The sequence below is a fragment of the Hyperolius riggenbachi genome, chromosome 11, assembly GCF_040937935.1.
Source record: "Hyperolius riggenbachi isolate aHypRig1 chromosome 11, aHypRig1.pri, whole genome shotgun sequence".
Taxonomy (NCBI): Eukaryota; Metazoa; Chordata; class Amphibia; order Anura; family Hyperoliidae; genus Hyperolius; species Hyperolius riggenbachi.
In genome coordinates this window covers 248,329,575-248,351,266 of record NC_090656.1, presented here as the reverse complement: position 1 = coordinate 248,351,266, position 21,692 = coordinate 248,329,575, and the positions used below count along the sequence as shown (strand labels likewise).

Genomic DNA, 21,692 nt, shown 5'->3' with positions numbered 1-21,692 from the left:
TGTAACCCAGAATTGTACTTCATCTCAATCAGTAGCTGACACCCACTTTCCCATGAGAGATTTTTACCTTTTCTCCAATAGGTCATCAAGGGAAGGGGGGGGGGGGGGGGGGGGAAGTCTGTATGGCTGATATTGTGGTGAAACCCCTCCCACAGTGTGATGTCATGACCATGGTACTGTGGGAAATAACAGCTATTTCCAACTGCCAAGCAACCAGTGGGGGGGTGGTTGTGGTTATAGATAGTGGCAGTTGGTGCTGTCTGGTTTTGTTCATGTCTGCCAGTAGTAAAGATGAGGACCTGCAGGCTGATTGTGGATCAGCACGGTGGCATAGTGGTTATCACTCTCACCTTGCAGCGTCGTATCCCAGACAGGTCAACATCTGCAAGGAGTTTGTATGTTCTCCCTGTGTCTGCGTGGGTTTCCTCCGGCCATACAGGTTTCCTCCCACATCCCAAAAACATACCAATAAGTTAATTGGCTTCCCCCTAAATTATCCCTAGACTGCGATACATACACTACATGATACATACATAGACATATTACTATGGTACGATTAGATTGTGAGCTCCTCTGAGGGACAGTCAGTGACATGGCTATGTACTCTGTACAGTGCTGCAGAAGATGTCAGTACTATATAAATACATAATAATAATAATATGGTAGGACATTAGACTATGACTATGGTAGGATTAGATTGTGAGTTCCTCTGAGGACAGTCAGTGACAGGACTATGTAGTCTGTAATATGCTGCAGAAGATGTCAGTACTATATAATACATAATAGTATGGTAGGACATTAGACTAGGACTATAGTAGGATTAGATTGTGAGCTCCTCTGTGGACAGTCAGTGACATGGCTATGTACTCTGTAATGTGCTGCAGAAGATGTCACAGCTATATAAATACATAATAATAATAATATGGTAGGACATTAGACTATGACTATGGTAGGATTAGATTGTGAGATCCTCTGGGGACAGTCAGTGACATCACTATGTACTCTGTAATGTGCTGCAGAAGATGTCAGTGCTATATAAATACATAATAATAATATGGTAAGACATTAGACTATGACTATGGTAGGATTAGATTGTGAGCTCCTCTGAGGACAGTCAGTGACATGACTATGTACTCTGTAATGTGCAGCAGCAGATGTCAGTGCTATATAAATACATACTGATAATATGGTAGGACATTAGACTGTGACTATGGTAGGATTAGATTGTGAGATCTTCTGGGGAGAGTCAGTGACATGACTATGTACTCTGTAATGTGCTGCAGAAGATGTCAGTGCTATATAAATACATAATAATATGGTAGGACATTAGACTATGACTATGGTAGGATTAGAGTGTGAGCTCCTCTGGGGACAGTCAGTGACATGGCTATGTACTCTGTAATGTGCTGCAGAAGATGTCAGTGCTATATAAAAACATAATAATAATATGGTAGGACATTAGACTATGACTATGGTAGGATTAGATTGTGAGCTCCTCTGAGGACAGTCAGTGACATGACTATGTACTCTGTACAGTGCTGCAGAAGATGTCAGTGCTATATAAATACATAATAATAATATAGTAGGACATTACACTAGGACTATGGTAGGATTAGACTGTGAGCTCCTCTGAGGACAGACAGTGACATGACTATGTACTCTGTAATGTGCTGCAGGAGATGTCAGTGCTATATAAATACATAATAATAATAATATGGTAGGACATTACACTATGACCATGGTAGGATTAGATTGTGAGCTCCTCTGAGGACAGTCAGTGACATGACTATGTACTCTGTAATGTGCTTAAGAAGATGTCAGTGCTATATAAATAAATAATAATAATATGGTAGGACATTACACTATGACTATGGTAGGATTTGAGTGTGAGCTCCTCTGAGGACAGTCAGTGACATGACTATGTACTCTGTACTGTGCTGCAGAAGATGTCAGTGCTATATAAATACATAATAATAATAATAATATGGTAGGACATTAGACTATGACTATGGTAGGATTAGACTGTGAGCTCCTCTGAGGACAGTCAGTGACATGACTATGTACTCTGTAATGTGCTGCAGAAGATGTCAGTGCTATATAAATACAGAATAATAATATGGGAGGACATTAGACTATGACTGTGGTAGGATTAGAGTGTGAGCTCCTGTGAGGACAGTCAGTGACAGGACTATGTACTCTGTACAGCGCTGCGTAATATGTCAGCACTATATAAATAAATAAAACAATATGAACAAATTACATGGTGAATATCAATCATTTCTTGATCTCTCTTATTTTGTAACTTCCCACCTTGCAATGTATGGATTTATTTTTCCCCCTTTCCAGTTCCTCATTAAAGCAATAGCTTGCTGCAATTATTTCTGCGGGGTCCTCCTTAAGCCAGGACCTCCGAATGGTGAATATACAGCTATCCCCCCTGTCCAGGAACTCTCGGGAATTCCAGAAATAATAAATTATTTACTTTCACATCTCTCCTCAGAAATCCATTATCATCTCATTTCCCATCTGTGGGCAGCGGCGATCACACGGCGGTAATGTCAGCCTGCGTCTAAATATTTCAGCAAGTGTCAAAAAAACAGGACGCTAGGAGGAAAGCCTCCCATCCCCCGGGATGTCAGAGGATTCCCAGCGACATTCCGAGGCAAGGACAGGGAGGTCACATGCACTGCGGCGGGCGGGATCCCAGGGAGATGCCTGGCAGAAACCGCTGATGAGTTTTACCAACAGTGCCGTGTGGCCAAGGCTGCGATCGGGTCAGACACAGGTGCCGGAAAGTCATGGCAAATGGGAGGATTTCAAATTCCCTATCAGTATAAAAAAACAATGTAATATTTCTGGTGCCACACGCACACTTACTATGCCATGATTTCACTATGGTATTCCTCATCCACATTTTAAAATGTAACCAACGCTTTGCGTGCATTCTATGTTACTATCCCCCTAACCCTTTAGTAGCCAATTTATTTAGAGGCTTGCACATGCTCCAGGCAAATTTATTTTCGCACATTATTTTTTATGTCTTATATGTTAAATTTCCCTGCTTCTAATTAGTACTGCTGTAATAATTAACTGTGTAATTAAGGCCCGGTTCACATTAGCGGTGGCCATCCGGAATCGCCGTGCCGGAGCCGGACCGCTTGCAGAACGGACGGAACGGACGCACGGCAATAGCAATGAAAGCCTATGCGTCCGTTCACATGCGTCCGTTCAGCCGGACCGGAGCCGGACCGGATCCGGACTCCGGCGTCCGTTCCAACATGCGCTATTTTTTGGTCCGGCTCCTCCGGCAGCCGTATCCGGGGCGGAGCCGGACTGCACCATCCGGCCAATACAAAGCAATGAGAGCCGGAGAGCGCACAACACACTGGCTACAAAAACCGGACGTTCTACCCCACTTCCTATGCATTTTGGATGGGGACCACATGGGCCCAGCGTTCAAAGAGTGGGGCAGCAGCGATTTCATGCTGGAGCTCTTTTTGGCAGCAACATGTCTGATATGTCTGACAAGGAGGCGAACAACGGGAAGGAGAGAATTCCCAGGTTTACGAGTAAAAAATGCCTGGATCCATGGTCCCAACTGCAGTCTCTGTATCCACGGATGGTCTCCACACGTCCACTTGTCTCCAACAATGACCCCAGACCCTTCTGCTGACCTCCCAGACCCCAGGTATTTACAGGATGTGTATCTCCTTAAGAAACCGGATCCGGACCGCAACCGTGTTCACACCGCACGGAAACCGGATGCAAACGGACCGGATCCGGACCGGATCCGGATAGGAACCGTACGGATCAGGTCCGGTCCGGATACGGTGCGGTCCGGACATCCGGTGCGGTTTTTACTAAACCGCAAGTGTGAACGGGGCCTAACTGTGTAATTATGGCCACTTGTCCCTAGGGGGCACTGTGAGAGAATAACAGAGGATCTCTGCTTTAAGTGTCCATATTTTCTGCTAGCAGAGAGGCATCAAAGCATTCCAAGAATTTACAGCATGACAAGTTCTGCCAACTGAAGTCAAAAGCAGTGCACCTACCATATTTTTCGGCATATAAGACACACTTTTTCTTCCTCAAAACAGGGGGGGGGGGGGCAGGTGCAACGCGGCTGGGGCCACGCATGACGCGGCTGCACGTGATGTAAATAGGAAGTAGGAGGACAGGAGGATGGAACACCCGGCATGTAGCGGCAGAGGGGGAGACGGCGGCTTTCCGTGAGTGGCAACGCAGAGCGGATGGTGGCAGGAGAGGGGGACAATGCCACTAATGCTTTTCTTTTTCCCCCTTCACAGGAGCGGAGGACCTGGCGGCGGAGGTGGCATCCGAGAACTGCGCCTGAGGAAGTGAAGCGGATCGCGGGTGAAGCGAGGGGAAGAGGAGCATGGCGGCAGGAACAGGTGTAGTATTGATGTGTCATTGTAGTGCAGCTTAGTGTTAGTATAGTAGTGTAGTCTATTGAAGTTGTGTGTTGTGTCAGTGCATTGTAGTGTAGTGAAGGGTATTGCAGTGGTGTGTTGTGTTAGTGCAGTGTAGTGAAGTGGAGGGTATTGCAGTGGTGTGTTGTGTTGTGTTAGTGCACTGTAGTGTAGTGAAGGGTATTGCAGTGGTGTGTTGTGGTAGTGTAGTGAAGGGTATTGCAGTGGTGTGTTGTGTTAGTGCAGTGTAGTGAAGTGGAGGGTATTGCAGTGGTGTGTTGTGTTAGTGCATTGTAGTGTAGTGAAGGGTATTGCAGTGGTGTGTTGTGGTAGTGTAGTGAAGGGTATTGCAGTGGTGTGTTGTGGTAGTGTAGTGAAGGGTATTGCAGTGGTGTGTTGTGGTAGTGTAGTGAAGGGTATTGCAGTGGTGTGTTGTGTTAGTGCAGTGTAGTGAAGTGGAGGGTATTGCAGTGGTGTGTTGTGTTAGTGCATTGTAGTGTAGTGAAGGGTATTGCAGTGGTGTGTTGTGGTAGTGTAGTGAAGGGTATTGCAGTGGTGTGTTGAGTTAGTGCAGTGTAGTGTAGTGAAGGGTATTGCAGTGGTGTGTTGTGTTAGTGCAGTGTAGTGTAGTGAAGGGTATTGCAGTGGTGTGTTGTGCTAGTGCAGTGTAGTGTAGTGAAGGGTATTGCAGTGGTGTGCTGTGTTAGTGCAGTGTAGTGTAGTGTAGGGTATTGCAGTGGTGTGTTGTGTTAGTGCAGTGTAGGGTATTGCAGTGGTGTGTTGTGCTAGTTTAGTGAAGGGTATTGCAGTGGTGTGCTGTGTTAGTGCAGTGTAGTGTAGTGAAGGGTATTGCAGTGGTGTGTTGTGTTAGTGCAGTGTAGTGTAGTGAAGGGTAGTGGTGTGTTGTGCTAGTGCAGTGTAGTGTAGTGTAGGGTATTGCAGTGGTGTGTTGTGTTAGTGCAGTGTAGTGTAGTGAAGGGTATTGCAGTGGTGTGTTGTATTAGTGCAGTGTAGTGTAGTGAAGGGTATTGCAGTGGTGTGTTGTGCTAGTGCAGTGTAGTGTAGTGATTGAAGGGTATTGCAGTGGTGTGCTGTGTTAGTGCAGTGTAGTGTAGTGGAGGGTATTGCAGTGGTGTGTTGTGTTAGTGCAGTGTAGTGAAGTGGAGGGTATTGCAGTGGTGTGTTGTGTTAGTGCAGTGTAGTGTAATGAAGGGTACTGCAGTGGTGTGTTGTGCTAGTGTAGTGAAGGGTATTGCAGTGGTGTGTTGTGTTAGTGCAGTGTAGTGTAATGAAGGGTACTGCAGTGGTGTGTTGTGCTAGTGTAGTGAAGGGTATTGCAGTGGTGTGTTGTGTTAGTGCAGTGTAGTGTAGTGGAGGGTATTGCAGTGGTGTGTTGTGTTCGTGCAGTGTAGTGTAGTGTAGCATAGTGTAGTGAACTGTATAAATATGTTGTGGTAGTGTAGTGTAGTGTATGGTATTGCTGTGCCGCTTAGTTGTTAGGGCAGCAGGGATTAGTGTAGTGTAGATAGAGTAGCTTAGAGGCAGTTTTAGGGGGTAAAAGGTCCGTAAGACACCCCTGCAGTGTAGACGCGCCTAGGTTTAGTTTTTTTTTTTCCTTATTTTTTCCCTCTAAACCAAGGTGCGTCTTTTATGCCGAAAAATACTGTATCTCAAACGAAATCACTCTATTGCAGTTGCTAGTGGATTCATGATCAATGATTGATCGGATGACAGTTTAAGGGTTAGAGGGCTGTACAGACATGCCGTTTGTCGTGCAACAGAGAGGAGGGAGGACAGTAGTCATTTATCACTAAATAACATTGAGGTGAAGCTGTAACAAGGACCAGTTGCCTTTGCCAGGGATTATCTAGCTTGTGTATGAGGCTTTACATCCTGAAACCGACGCGGCTGGACAGGTTAAGAAACATTTAGGCCTTGCTCACATTACAAATCGCTAGGGCAATCGTTTTTAAGCTCTTTTGCTGAGCGATTCATTTCGACACTCCTGACATCAGTCAGGAAGTGAATTCTTACCCCGGAAATGAATAAATACAATGAATCGATTCATTAAAGCGCTCGGGAAATCGCTATACAAAGCGCTATACTTTCTATTGAACACAAACGCTCAGTACAGGAGACGCGTTTGCGATTCAATAGAAAGCAGAGCGCTCATATATGAACACTCCCATAGGGAATCATTGCACAAACGCTTTTAGAGTGATTTCCAAAATCGCCAGCGCTTAAAAAAAATTTAAAAAAATCTGCAAACACTCATAGCACTTATGGATAATCAATGAAATGCAAATTTCTCCTTGCATTCAAATTCCTGTAAGCGTTATGCAGATTGAACTTGGACCACTAAAAATTGACAGGAAGTTATTCTGATTGGTCCAAGTACAAGCTGTATATCATTTAAAGGAATTTTGAATGCAAAGAGAAATGATATGCATCTTACTGATCATCCCAACAAGTGTCCACTGGGACATTAACTCTTATCTGCCATGTAGTGTATTCTGTGGAATACATCAGTCAGGTTAAGGGACCCATACACGTAAGGATTTTCCTACCGATATACAGCAGAGTCGATCACGGTGATCGAATCTGCTGTGAAATCGGTGCGCAAACGCTGACAGAACGATCAATTTCCGTCTGAAGTCAATAGTTCCCGTCGATCTGTCCGTGCGGAAAATTTCGCTCGATCGCCGGCGGGTCGGGAGTGCGTCGATAGCGGTGTTCGAATGCCTGATGACCGACGCTAGCTGCAATACATTACCTGCTCCGCCGGCGCGTGTCCCCTCTCTCTCCGTGCTCGGCTCCCCCAGCTTCACTGAACTTCCTGTCCCGACAGGAAGTTTAAAACAGTTGAGACCTTCTACTGTTTAAAGTTCCCCGGCAGGAAGTTCAGTGAAGCTGGAGGAGCCGAGCACGGAGAAGGGACAGCGGAGACCAGGGGACACGCGCCGGCCAGAGCAGGTAATGTATGCGGCGGAAGGGGGCGGCGGCAGCTTCACAGATTGTGATCTGTTTCATGCTGAAATCGATTCACAATCTGTTTGCAGTAAAGGTAGCCATACGATCCCTCTCTGATCAGATTCCATCAGAGAGCGATCTATCTGTTGGTCGGAACTGATGGCAAATCGACCAGTGTATGGCTACCTTTAGACTCTTCTGTCCCTGCCCCGCTTGTCACATGGCTGCAGGATGCCAGTAACTGTTTGCTCAGCGGCATTAACATTCAGCAGGAAGAGCAAGACGCTACCACAACAAATGGTTTGAAAACCCTCTAAAAAGATGTGAGAAATGCTGAAATAAAGGAGGTGATTAGGTGAAATATTCAGGGGATACTGTATGTATCTATTGTGCAGCAGAGTGGCATACTGGTTAGTGCGCTCGCCTTGCAGTGCTGGGTCCCGGTTCAAATTCCAGCCAGGGCACTATCTGCATGGAGTCTGTATGTTCTCCCCGTGTCTGTGTGGATTTCCTGCAGGCACTCCGGTTTCCTCCCACATCCCAAAAACATACAGATAAGTTAATTGGCTTCCCCCTATAATGGCCCTAGTGTACGATACATACACTACACAATACATACATAGACATAGGACTATGGTAGGATTAGATTGTGAGCCCCTCTGAGGGACAGTTGACAATATAACAGAAAATAAATAAAATGTTTTTATTTTTTATTTTAAATTGATTAAATAAAAATGGCTATTAAAGTGGACCTGCACTCTTGCACAGGACAGAAGGAAAACAGAGAGAAATGCAGCCTGCAGTGTTCTCCCCAGGCTCTTTTAGCCGGGTGCTCCTCCCGGTTAGTTTTGGTGAGCACCCGGCTGTTATCAGCTCACCTCCTCCTATGCTGTAAGCAGAGTTGTGCAGAGAAGCACCGGCTCTGCATTCCCTCATCTCACCCCACCCGGCTACTTTTTCATGCCACCCGGCTGGAAAACAATTCTGGGGACAACACTGCCCTGTATGTATTTAGAGAGTTTAGCCTGTGTAATTCCCCCTCATTTGTGTCTAATCACAAGTTGTAATCTGATCTCTCAGCTGTGTCACATGACTGCCTATGGCAGATAAGCTCATTTAAAAGCACAGGCTGTAAATAATATGTCTGCTTCCATGAATCAGGAAGTAGATACAGTGCAGATTTATTTCAGGATTTGTATCAGCTGTAAGGCCCCGTTCACACTGCACGCGTTTCCAGCCGCGTTTTGGAAACGCGTGCAGGTGGCCGACACGCACGACATCAGACATTGCATAGAGTGCACTGTCTGATGTTCACACTGCATGCGTTCCGGACCTGTGCGGTCCGGGAACGCATGCTGCACGCATTTTTTGTAAAAACGCGCGGCTGTCTCATTCACTTTTCAGTGATGGGATCAGCCACGCAACGCACACAAACGCGGATGGCGTGCGTTCGTACGCGTTGCGTTCCGCGTGCGTGCCCGTCTGCGTTTGTGATGTGAACGGGGCCTAACAAAGAAATGTTTTTTTTGTTTAAAAGTTATTATGCTGTTGTGTATCTCTTTGAGCAGAGAGGACGTTCTGAGTTCAGGTCCGGTTTAATTTGTGGATGTGAAGTAGCCACGTGTGTAGCAGTCTTTTCTTACTAGTTGTTACCGAGGTAGCTGTTCCGGGTTGGAAGCCACAATACTCCCGCGTGTCCTTTATAAGCAGCAGTAAACGTGCGGCGATGGTACTGAGGCAGCCGGCATGTAATGCGATTGCAACGGTTCCGCAGTAGACGGATGGGGCATTATGCGGCAATAGGATCAGGAAACGCCGCTGTGCCAGGCCCGAGTACAGACGGGGGGGGATCCCTACTGGGAATGGCGGAAAGACCCTCTAAACCGCTGACTGAGCTTAAACGTGTTACTGCGCAGATAACACCGTCCGTATAATCCAGATTCCCCGGCCGGCTCAGCGCTAAGAGTTTATCCCGCTGGATATGGCAAAAATGCAGACCGCCGACTGTAAGGAGAGTGATAGGGAGGCAGCCATATTTATTTCCTTTTAAACAATACCAGTTGCCTGGCAGCCCTGCTGATCCTCTGCCTCTAATACTTTCAGCCATAGCCCCTGAACAAGCATGCAGCAGATCAGGTGTTTCTGACATTGTCAGATCTGACAAGATCACCTGCATGCTTGTTTCTGGCGTGATTCCGACACTACTGCAGCCAAATAGATCAGCAGGGCTGCCAGGAAACTGGTATTGTTTAACAGGAAATAAATATGGCAGCCTCCATAAACCACCACGACAATTGTCCTTTAAAATAGATCCCTGGTCACAGGAGTAAGAAAGCATTGCCATTTGTGTGGCAGGGGTTAATCCTTACTGCCTGGTATGTATAGAATTGATTTCCCTGCACTGCAATCATCCATGGAATACCGCTTGATTCTTTAGAATGCTCTAACGGATATTTCTTCATGATACAGAGTGAAATCTCGCATGAGGTAAAAATCTTTGTCATGACATGGGGTTGTTTGAAAATGGTCATTAAAGAGAGACTCTGTAACAACATTTTCAACCTTTTTTCTACTATCCTACAAGTTCCTATATCTATTCTAAACAGTGTTGCCAACTCATCCCTTTAATTACTGACACATCTAAGTTATACAGTTTCAGGGGCTATTTTCAACATAATCAGTGCCTTAACTTCATCTACCTAGCCACAAAACCTGTATAATTCATATGTGTCAGTAATTAAAGGGATGAGTTGGCAACACTGATTCTAAAGTGCATTGGATTACTGCAGCCTTTTTAGTTGCTCCATTGCTGTAATAAATCAAATGTACTCTCCTTTGTCAGGCTTGTCGGCCCAAAGAGGAAGTGGCTGTATCGTTTACACACAGGAGGAGGTTACACTGATAGCCCTGCTCTGAGTCTCTTGGAGTCTTTCACACACTGAAAACTGTGAACAGCAGAGCTCACACATTCCCTGCTCTCAGTAACTCAGTATCATCTACTGATAAAAGCTGATAGTTGTGAGAAGCATAGCTCATAGACTATTGCAGAATGCAGACACGGACCTGCTATCAGTGATCACTACTAAAGATGGCTGCATTCTTTACAAGGTAAAACTTCTTCTAAACTATGAAATAAACTCTAAAGGCTGAATTTATTGTTCAATAATATAACCTTTCATGGAAACTGTAATGCAGTTTACAGGAACAGGCAATATTATGATGAACTTCTTGTTTGGCAGCCATGTTTTTTGTTTACAAAAACATTTATAAAACTACTTTTTTTGGGGCCAGGTTCCTGGTGGGGAGCAGCAAAAATGTGACAGAGGGGGACAGGAGATGAAAACCTACAGGCTGGTATGTTTATATGAGGTTTTTAGGTTACAGATTCTCTTTAAGTTTTCCAAAGCCGGGTCTACACTGAGCGATCCGGCGGCTCGATTCGATCCCCCCTCGTCCCCGCTTATCTTCCGCTCGATTCCCCACTATTGTTTGCTCGCGGGGAACTGGCCGCGGCGAAATCGGACCTGCCGGATCTTATCAATTGAGCCGCAGATTCAAAAGACACATCGTGCCGTGTAGACCCAGCTCAATAGTTTACCAAACTATCACCGCATGTGTGAAAATCTTGAGGCAATTTACCTCACATGACATTTTTACTACACAGGTCTTAGTATGATTATATCGAATTGGCATGGAGTTTGCAGGCAACGCCGTGGACACATAAATGCGGTAACGCCCATCCTCAGTGAAGGTCGATCTAGAACCATATGTGGTCTGGCAGTGGAAGAAGAATCAGCTCTGCAGCCCAGGAGAAGGCACTTACCATAATTTTGGCCAATACTCCATCATCGCTGGACTCCATGGTGACCACGGCTTTGTCGGTCTCGATCTCGCACAGCGCGTCTCCGGCGTTCACCATCTCACCTAAAACGGGAAAGAACAACTTAACACGATGCTAAATATCTCCGCAAAAAAAAAAAAAAAAACTCCATATAAAGGAACACTATCAATACCCATGTGTTCTAAAATAACAATGTACAAATAATATCTAAATAGCTGCGTAAACATTTTCCTACTTTTCATGTTAAATATCATTTTTAGCTACATTTGGAATGTCTCATTTGCAGAGGTGAATTTCTGCAGTCTGACATGCTAAGAAAAGTGTAATACTGAAGCAGAGTTCTATGAAAACAGGTGTCAGGTTTCACACACACAATTACAAATGTTTATGTTGCACATAAGATACATTTCCTCTGCTCTCTGTGAGAGAAAGCTCTGCCTGTCTCAGATTGAGCTCTCTACATACACAGGGTTAACAGATGCACTGTGAGGGAATTTCCCCATCCCCTCATGGCTCATTCTCACTCAGATTAAAGCAGACTGCCGTCAGAAAAGAGGGATAGGAATGAGATAACAGTAAACAAAGAGATAAGGATTCAAATGTATACACCCGTACTTAGCAGCACTTCCCAAACATTTCCTATCTCAATTGAAAAAAATATGTTAACCTGTAGTGTTCCATTAAACTTTCGAAAAGCAGCAGTCATGACGCACTGAACTCAGCGAGCAATCCGCATGGTAACATCTGAGTCCATCGACTTCCGGGTTACCATTCACAGTACAGCGGTGCGTTCCTACGCATTGCAATGTAACACGGCCGGAAGCATGTTATCACACAATTCCTCTCGCAGCCACTAAAACCAGCACTATTACACACCACAACGCGCACGTAACATGCCAGGAATGCCTGCATGAAATTGCGTCCGCGATGTGCTGTATAGTGTGCATAGACCACCTACAGGCCGTTTTAAGCAGTGGTTCTGGAATGAATAGTGTGTAGAGACCAATCCTGTGGGAACGTCATTGGAAATTCATGGAAGAACAGTAGGCATTTGAAGACAGGAACTTGTCCTGAATAGGCAGATCACTACAAGGGAGGCCAGCAATGTCAGGGGAAGTTTAACATGTGTTAGTAGCTTAGTTGGCTGCACAAAGCAGGAGGATCGGTTACTTTTAACACCTACACTAATCTACGATTACCAATACTCCTAACTGCTAATTTTTATTTGGGTGCACATACAAACATATTAGGCAATGCCTGCTAACACTCCTTTACAACTATAAAGTCAAACTGAAGTTTTACTCAACAAAAAGTGTTTGAGTGTCAGTCAGTGCTCCATGCTGCTCCCCGTCCTCTGGGGAATCTCTTTTATCGTGTTTGGAGAAGGTTTCTCCTTACTTCATACTTCCCAATTATCCTTCTCTGGATCAGAGCTCACGTCAGGCAGTGGCCTCTGGCTATACAGCGCAGGGCATCCGCTGAACCTCACCTATTAGGCTCACATAACCACCAACAATTACACACACATTTGAGCCACGTCGTATTCCTATAACTGCGGTCTGTTTTACTTTAGAGTATGCAGTAGTGCAGGGATGATGTCATCAGTGGCTGGATAGTGTACTGGTTAAGGGCACCGCCTTTGACATGGGAGACCAGGGTTCAAATCCTGGCTAGGGTCAGTACCTATTCAGTAAGGAGTTCAATGCAAGACTCCCTAACACTGCAGGGTGGCCTCCTGAGCACGTCTCAGTGGCTGCAGCTCTTGAGTGCTTTGAGTACAACAGGAGAAAAGCGCTCTACAAATGTTCGGATTATTATTATTATTATTTCAGCAAGGCTTGGTGTACAGAGGCGCCAGAGTAGAATAAAAACTTTTAAAAACCGTCTAAAAGAGGGGGATGTTCAGGTGGACTTACCTCCCTCAAAAATATAAAACTCAATTGAGTCACAATAGATGCAGAAGTGAGCGCTCACTTCTGCATCTAGACCCATTGAATTATACACCTGTTTGCCTGATGAAGCAGGACCACACCTGCGAAACGTGTTGCACTAAGTGGAGTTGAATAAAACGTTTTTTGTATTGATATATTGTAACTCAATTGAGTTCTATATTTTTGAGGGAGGTAAGTCCACCTGAACATCCCCCTCTTTTAGACGATTTTTAAACGTTTTTATTCTACTCTGGCGCCTCTGTACACCAAGCCTTGCTGAAATCTTGAGTCCACCCTCAGTGGAGGGGTGCTACCCCGTTTCCTATCTACAGAGAGCGACATCTTAATAACCTGAGTGGGGTCAGGTTCTAATACTCCCCACCTGCACTTGAAGTGGTTGCCTATGGGTAACCCATGTTTGTGAGTATTTCTAAATATTTTGCTTTAAACCACAACCAACTCAACAATACTACACCATATTGGGCTCTCGATTTCTCTTTCTTCTTCCAAGCATTATTATTATTATTATTATTATTATGTTTAACCACTTCAGGATTCTGCGTACGCATATGTACGCCCCTGAATCCTGAAGCGGTTTCCATGGAAACGTTCCATGTCAGTTCACGGAGGGTGTCTCCGTGAACACCCTGCGAGCCTCCGATCGTGGCTCGCAGGGTAAATGTAAACAGGCGGGGAAGATCTTTCCCGCTGTTTACATACATACGGCGCTGCTGCGCAGCAGCGCCGTGACGGAGATCGGCGATCCCCGGCCTCTGATTGGCCGGGGATCGCCGGCATCTGATAGGCTAAAGCCTATCCTATCCGGCGCAGGACGGCTTTCCGTCCTGCGCCGCATACAGGGGACGGGAGAGGGAGGGAAGGCGGCAGAGGGAGGACTAGCGCTGCGGAGGGGGGCTTTGAGGAGCCCCCCCCCCGCTAGGCACAGCAGCGCGGCGGCGATCAGACCCCCCCAGCAGGACATCCCCCTAGTGGGGAAAAAAGGGGGGAAGTCTGATCGCCCTGCACGATTTCTGATCTGTGCTGCGGGCTGAAGAGCCCCCGCAGCACAGATCAGCCAAACCACCCGGTATCCGGAAGTGGTTAATGTTAAAAATAAAATCTGGTAACGCAGACAATCTTATTGTACACGGTACATTCTTTCAACTGATGTAAACTGTCCAGGTTAGCTGTTTTGAATACCTAGATTTACCTCATTTGGTAACTTCTTGGTCTCTAAAGAGGACCTGTAGTGAAAATAACAATGAATAACATTGCTTATTTTATACAATATTCATTTATAGATTATTTAGTTGGTGTTTGGCCATTTCTTTCCTCTCCCCAATTTACACTCTGAAATGTATCTCTGGTGGTGACATCTTTAGTTCTGCCAGGTGATCTGTACGGAATGTTCGTTACTGAGAGTTCTAGGCAGAGAGCAGTCCTGGATTTACCTCACAAGAGCCTATAGGCACAGATGTGCTGGTGCCCTAGACCTCGCCCTTCATAAGCCTACAAACTCCCTGCCGAACCGCACCGCAAGTGTGCTGCCTGGCCCAGCTGTCACTTCTCCCTTACTTCCCTTGCCTGTCATAGGTCACAGGTGCCCCTTAGCATTAGTGAGCCTGAGGTACCCACAGTATTAAAGAGACACTGTAACCTCAAAAATATCCCCTGGAGGGTATTCACCTCGGGTGGGGGAAGCCTCCGGATCCTAATGAGGCTTGCCACGCCGTCCTCTGTCCCTCAGGGGTCTCGCTGCAGCCCTCCGAACAGCCGGCCGACAGACCCGACTGTAGCTTCAATATTTACCTTTGCTGGCTCCAGCGGAGGGCGCTGTGGCTGCTCTCGGCTCCGAAATAGGCGGAAATACCCGATCTCAGTCGGGTCCGCTCTACTGCGCAGGCGCCGGAAACTTGCACCTGCGCAGTAGAGCAGACTCGACGGCGAGCGGGTATTTCCGCCTACTTCGGAGCCGCCAGCCGCCAGAGCGCCTGCGCAGGAGCCGTAAAGGTAAATAATTACGTCGCCGCTGTTCGGAGGGCTGCAGCGAGACCCCTGAGGGATGGAGGACGGCGTGGGAAGCCTCATTAGGATCCGGAGGCTTCCCCCTCCCGAGGTGAGTACCCCCCAGGGGACATTTTGATGTTACAGATCCTCTTTAAGTAGCTTGTGGTGCCCTCGACTGGAGGGAGATCTCGTCAGTGGAATTCTGAGGGCAGGGCGATTAAACTCTCATTTAGGCTCTAAGGGCTCTACATAGGGAAGGAGGGAGAAAGAAAGTAAGCCGCCTTTCCAGAATTAGGCGCCGGTAGGCACATGCCTAAAGTGCCATATGGTAAATCCGGCCCTGGCAGTGAGGGAGATACAGCTTTCTTGGCAGTTGGAAACAGCTGTTATTTCCCACAATGCAACGAGGTTCACAGACAGCACACTGTCAGGACCAAGGCCATGACATCACACTGTGGGAGGGGTTTCCCCACAATATCAGCCATACAGACCCCACCTGGTACTTGAGAAAAGGTAAAGATTTCTGGTGGGAAAAGGGGGTACCAGTTATGGATTGGGATGAAGTTCGAATCTCCTCGTTAAAACAAACCTGTGAGGTTTACAACCTAATGTTTTGTGATACTTTCCTCGGGGCGGGGAAGCCTTTGGATTCCCCAGACGCCTCCTCCCTCCTCCACTAGGCTGTTCCAGAACTGACACCCCCGAGGATCGCGGCCGCACTGCGCATGTGCAGCAGCATGGCACCGCTTGAGCTTCTGTAATAACCTAAACCCAGTCAGGTCCGTGCTACTGGGTAAGCGGCTTGCACATGCGCAGCCTCACGGACCCAACCGCACTCGGCTTTTTCCACTGAAGCATGAGCGGATTCGTGCTACTGCGCATGCATGAACCACTGACAAGCCCTTGCCGGCAGTATATCGCGGGATGCAGTGCTGGAACGGCCCGACGTAGGACAGGGGAAGCCGTTGTGGCACATACAGATACACTTCAATCTTGAGGATCGCAGAACACACTATAAACATTTCATTTCAATAACATACGTTTTCGTTTTTGCACAGAAAGATTTTTCTAAAGCTAAAAAAAGTTAACGGTCTCATTGACTCCTCCCTCCGTATTCCTCGTAGCTCACAGATATATCACTGATACAGCCTGCGCCGTGCAGCGGGGAATAGGCCTCGGCGTAGCACGGAGGGGGCGGGGGATCTCACTGACTCCTCCCTCCGTATCCCGCATAGCTCACAGATATATCACTGATACAGCCTGCGCCGTGCAGCGGGGAATAGGCCTCGGCGTAGCACGGAGGGGGTGGCGGATCTCACTGACTCCTCCCTCCGTATCCCTTGTAACTCACAGATATATCACTGATACAGCCTGCGCCGTGCAGCGAGGAATAGGCCTCGGCGTAGCACGGAGGGGGCGGCGGATCTCATAGACTCCTCCCTCCGTATCCCTCGTAACTCACAGATATATCACTGATACAGCCTGCGCCGTGCAGCGGGGAATAGGCCTCGGCGTAGCACGGAGGGGGCGGCGGATCTCATTGACTTCTCCCTCTGTATCCTGCGTAGCTCACAGATATATCACTGATACAGCCTGCGCCGTGCAGCGGGGAATAGGCCTCGGCGTAGCATGGAGGGGGTGGCAGATCTCACTGACTCCTCCCTCCGTATCCCTTGTAGCTCAGATATATCACTGATACAGCCTGCGCCGTGCAGCGGGGAATAGGCCTCGGCGTAGCACGGAGGGGGTGGCGGATCTCACTGACTCCTCCCTCCGTATCCCTTGTAGCTCACAGATATATCACTGATACAGCCTGCGCCGTGCAGCGGGGAATAGGCCTCGGCGTAGCACGGAGGGGGCGGCGGATCTCATTGACTTCTCCCTCTGTATCCTGCGTAGCTCACAGATATATCACTGATACAGCCTGCGCCGTGCAGCGGGGAATAGGCCTCGGCGTAGCATGGAGGGGGTGGCAGATCTCACTGACTCCTCCCTCCGTATCCCTTGTAGCTCAGATATATCACTGATACAGCCTGCGCCGTGCAGCGGGGAATAGGCCTCGGCGTAGCATGGAGGGGGCAGCGGATCTCATAGACTCCTCCCTCTGTATCTCGCATAGCTTACAGACATATCACTGATACAGCCTGCGCCGTGCAGCGGGGAATAGGCCTCGGCGTAGCACGGAGGGGGCGGCGGATCTCATTGACTCCTCCCTCCGTATTCCTCGTAGCTCACAAATATATATCACTGATACAGCCTGCGCCGTGCAGCGAGGAATAGGCCTCGGCGTAGCACGGAGGGGGCGGCGGATCTCATAGACTCCTCCCTCCGTATCCCTCGTAACTCACAGATATATCACTGATACAGCCTGCTCCGTACAGTCGGGAATAGGCCTCGGCGTGGCACGGAGGGGGCGGCGGATCTCATAGACTCCTCCCTCCGTATCCCTCGTAACTCACAGATATATCACTGATACAGCCTGCGCCGTGCAGCGGGGAATAGGCCTCGGCGTAGCACGGAGGGGGCGGGGGATCTCACTGACTCCTCCCTCCGTATCCCGCATAGCTCACAGATATATCACTGATACAGCCTGCGCCGTGCAGCGGGGAATAGGCCTCAGCGTAGCACGGAGGGGGCGGCGGATCTCATTGACTTCTCCCTCTGTATCCCGCATAGCTCACAGATATATCACTGATACAGCCTGCGCCGTGCAGCGAGGAATAGGCCTCAGCGTAGCACGGAGGGGGCGGCGGATCTCACTGACTCCTCCCTCCGTATCCCTTGTAGCTCACAGATATATCACTGATACAGCCTGCGCCGTGCAGCGGGGAATAGGCCTCGGCGTAGCACGGAGGGGGTGGCGGATCTCACTGACTCCTCCCTCCGTATCCCTTGTAGCTCAGATATATCACTGATACAGCCTGCGCCGTGCAGCGGGGAATAGGCCTCGGCGTAGCACGGAGGGGGTGGCGGATCTCACTGACTCCTCCCTCCGTATCCCTCGTAGCTCACAGATATATCACTGATACAGCCTGCGCCGTGCAGCGGGGAATAGGCCTCGGCGTGGCACGGAGGGGGCGGCGGATCTCATTGACTTCTCCCTCTGTATCCTGCGTAGCTCACAGATATATCACTGATACAGCCTGCGCCGTGCAGCGGGGAATAGGCCTCGGCGTAGCATGGAGGGGGTGGCGGATCTCACTGACTCCTCCCTCCGTATCCCTTGTAGCTCACAGATATATCACTGATACAGCCTGCGCCGTGCAGCGGGGAATAGGCCTCGGCGTGGCACGGAGGGGGCGGCGGATCTCATTGACTTCTCCCTCTGTATCCCTCGTAACTCACAGATATATCACTGATACAGCCTGCGCCGTGCAGCGGGGAATAGGCCTCGGCGTAGCACGGAGGGGGTGGCGGATCTCACTGACTCCTCCCTCCGTATCCCTTGTAGCTCAGATATATCACTGATACAGCCTGCGCCGTGCAGCGGGGAATAGGCCTCGGCGTAGCACGGAGGGGGTGGCGGATCTCACTGACTCCTCCCTCCGTATCCCTTGTAACTCACAGATATATCACTGATACAGCCTGCGCCGTGCAGCGGGGAATAGGCCTCGGCGTAGCACGGAGGGGGCGGCGGATCTCACTGACTCCTCCCTCCATATTCCTCGTAACTCACAGATATATCACTGATACAGCCTGCGCCGTGCAGCGGGGAATAGGCCTCGGCGTAGCACGGAGGGGGTGGCGGATCTCACTGACTCCTCCCTCCGTATCCTGCGTAGCTCACAGATATATCACTGATACAGCCTGCGCCGTGCAGCGAGGAATAGGCCTCGGCGTAGCACGGAGGGGGTGGCGGATCTCACTGACTCCTCCCTCCGTATCCCTTGTAGCTCAGATATATCACTGATACAGCCTGCGCCGTGCAGCGGGGAATAGGCCTCGGCGTAGCACGGAGGGGGTGGCGGATCTCACTGACTCCTCCCTCCGTATCCCTTGTAGCTCACAGATATATCACTGATACAGCCTGCGCCGTGCAGCGGGGAATAGGCCTCGGCGTAGCATGGAGGGGGTGGCGGATCTCACTGACTCCTCCCTCCGTATCCCTTGTAGCTCAGATATATCACTGATACAGCCTGCGCCGTGCAGCGGGGAATAGGCCTCGGCGTAGCACGGAGGGGGTGGCGGATCTCACTGACTCCTCCCTCCGTATCCTGCGTAGCTCACAGATATATCACTGATACAGCCTGCGCCGTGCAGCGGGGAATAGGCCTCGGCGTAGCATGGAGGGGGCAGCGGATCTCATAGACTCCTCCCTCTGTATCTCGCATAGCTCACAGACATATCACTGATACAGCCTGCGCCGTGCAGCGGGGAATAGGCCTCGGCGTAGCACGGAGGGGGCGGGGGATCTCACTGACTCCTCCCTCCGTATCCCTTGTAGCTCAGATATATCACTGATACAGCCTGCGCCGTGCAGCGGGGAATAGGCCTCGGCGTAGCACGGAGGGGGTGGCGGATCTCATAGACTCCTCCCTCTGTATCTCGCATAGCTCACAGATATATCACCGATACAGCCTGCGCCGTGCAGCGAGGAATAGGCCTCGGCGTGGCACGGAGGGGGCGGCGGATCTCATAGACTCCTCCCTCCGTATCCCTCGTAACTCACAGATATATCACTGATACAGCCTGCGCCGTGCAGCGGGGAATAGGCCTCGGCGTAGCACGGAGGGGGCGGCGGATCTCATTGACTTCTCCCTCTGTATCCCGCATAGCTCACAGATATATCACTGATACAGCCTGCGCCGTGCAGCGGGGAATAGGCCTCGGCGTAGCACGGAGGGGGTGGCGGATCTCACTGACTCCTCCCTCCGTATCCCTTGTAGCTCACAGATATATCACTGATACAGCCTGCGCCGTGCAGCGGGGAATAGGCCTCGGCGTAGCACGGAGGGGGTGGCGGATCTCACTGACTCCTCCCTCCGTATCCCTTGTAGCTCAGATATATCACTGATACAGCCTGCGCCGTGCAGCGGGGAATAGGCCTCGGCGTAGCACGGAGGGGGTGGCGGATCTCACTGACTCCTCCCTCCGTATCCCTTGTAGCTCACAGATATATCACTGATGCAGCCTGCGCCGTGCAGCGGGGAATAGGCCTCGGCGTGGCACGGAGGGGGCGGCGGATCTCACTGACTCCTCCCTCTGTATCCCTCGTAGCTCACAGATATATCACTGATACAGCCTGCGCCGTGCAGCGGGGAATAGGCCTCGGCATAGCACGGAGGGGGCGGCGGATCTCATTGACTCCTCCCTCTGTATCCTGCGTAGCTCACAGATATATCACTGATACAGCCTGCGCCGTGCAGCGGGGAATAGGCCTCGGCGTAGCATGGAGGGGGTGGCGGATCTCACTGACTCCTCCCTCCGTATCCCTTGTAGCTCAGATATATCACTGATACAGCCTGCGCCGTGCAGCGGGGAATAGGCCTCGGCGTAGCACGGAGGGGGTGGCGGATCTCACTGACTCCTCCCTCCGTATCCCTTGTAGCTCACAGATATATCACTGATACAGCCTGCGCCGTGCAGCGGGGAATAGGCCTCGGCGTAGCATGGAGGGGGTGGCGGATCTCACTGACTCCTCCCTCCGTATCCCTCGTAGCTCACAGATATATCACTGATACAGCCTGCGCCGTGCAGTGGGGAATAGGCCTCGGCATAGCATGGAGGGGGCGGCGGATCTCACTGACTCCTCCCTCCGTATCCCTTGTAGCTCAGATATATCACTGATACAGCCTGCGCCGTGCAGCGGGGAATAGGCCTCGGCGTAGCACGGAGGGGGTGGCGGATCTCACTGACTCCTCCCTCCGTATCCCTTGTAGCTCACAGATATATCACTGATACAGCCTGCGCCGTGCAGCGGGGAATAGGCCTCGGCGTAGCATGGAGGGGGCAGCGGATCTCATAGACTCCTCCCTCTGTATCTCGCATAGCTCACAGACATATCACTGATACAGCCTGCGCCGTGCAGCGGGGAATAGGCCTCGGCGTAGCACGGAGGGGGCGGCGGATCTCATAGACTCCTCCCTCCGTATCTCGCGTAGCTCACAGATATAGCACTGATACAGCCTGCGCCGTGCAGCGGGGAATAGGCCTCAGCGTAGCACGGAGGGGGCGGCGGATCTCAGACTCCTCCCTCCGTATCTCGCGTAGCTCACAGATATAGCACTGATACAGCCTGCGCCGTGCAGCAGGGAATAGGCCTCGGCGTAGCACGGAGGGGGCGGCGGATCTCATAGACTCCTCCCTCCGTATATCGCATAGCTCACAGACATATCACTGATACAGCCTGCGCCGTGCAGCGGGGAATAGGCCTCGGCGTAGCATGGAGGGGGCAGGGGATCTCATAGACTCCTCCCTCTGTATCCTGCGTAGCTCACAGATATATCACTGATACAGCCTGTGCCGTGCAGCGGGGAAAAGGCCTCGGCGTAGCACGGAGGGGGATCTCACTGA

At 49.8% G+C, this 21,692-nt stretch overlaps 1 protein-coding gene across 1 annotated transcript in view; it reads right to left on the bottom strand.

Annotated features, from left to right (window-relative positions):
* PDHX (pyruvate dehydrogenase complex component X) overlaps positions 1–21,692 on the bottom strand; it is a 234,356-nt gene that overhangs the window by 169,441 nt on the left and 43,223 nt on the right. Inside the window, exon 3 of the mRNA XM_068260171.1 lies at positions 11,224–11,324. Coding sequence (XP_068116272.1) covers positions 11,224–11,324 — 101 coding nt within the window. The remainder of the gene's footprint in view (positions 1–11,223; positions 11,325–21,692) is intronic.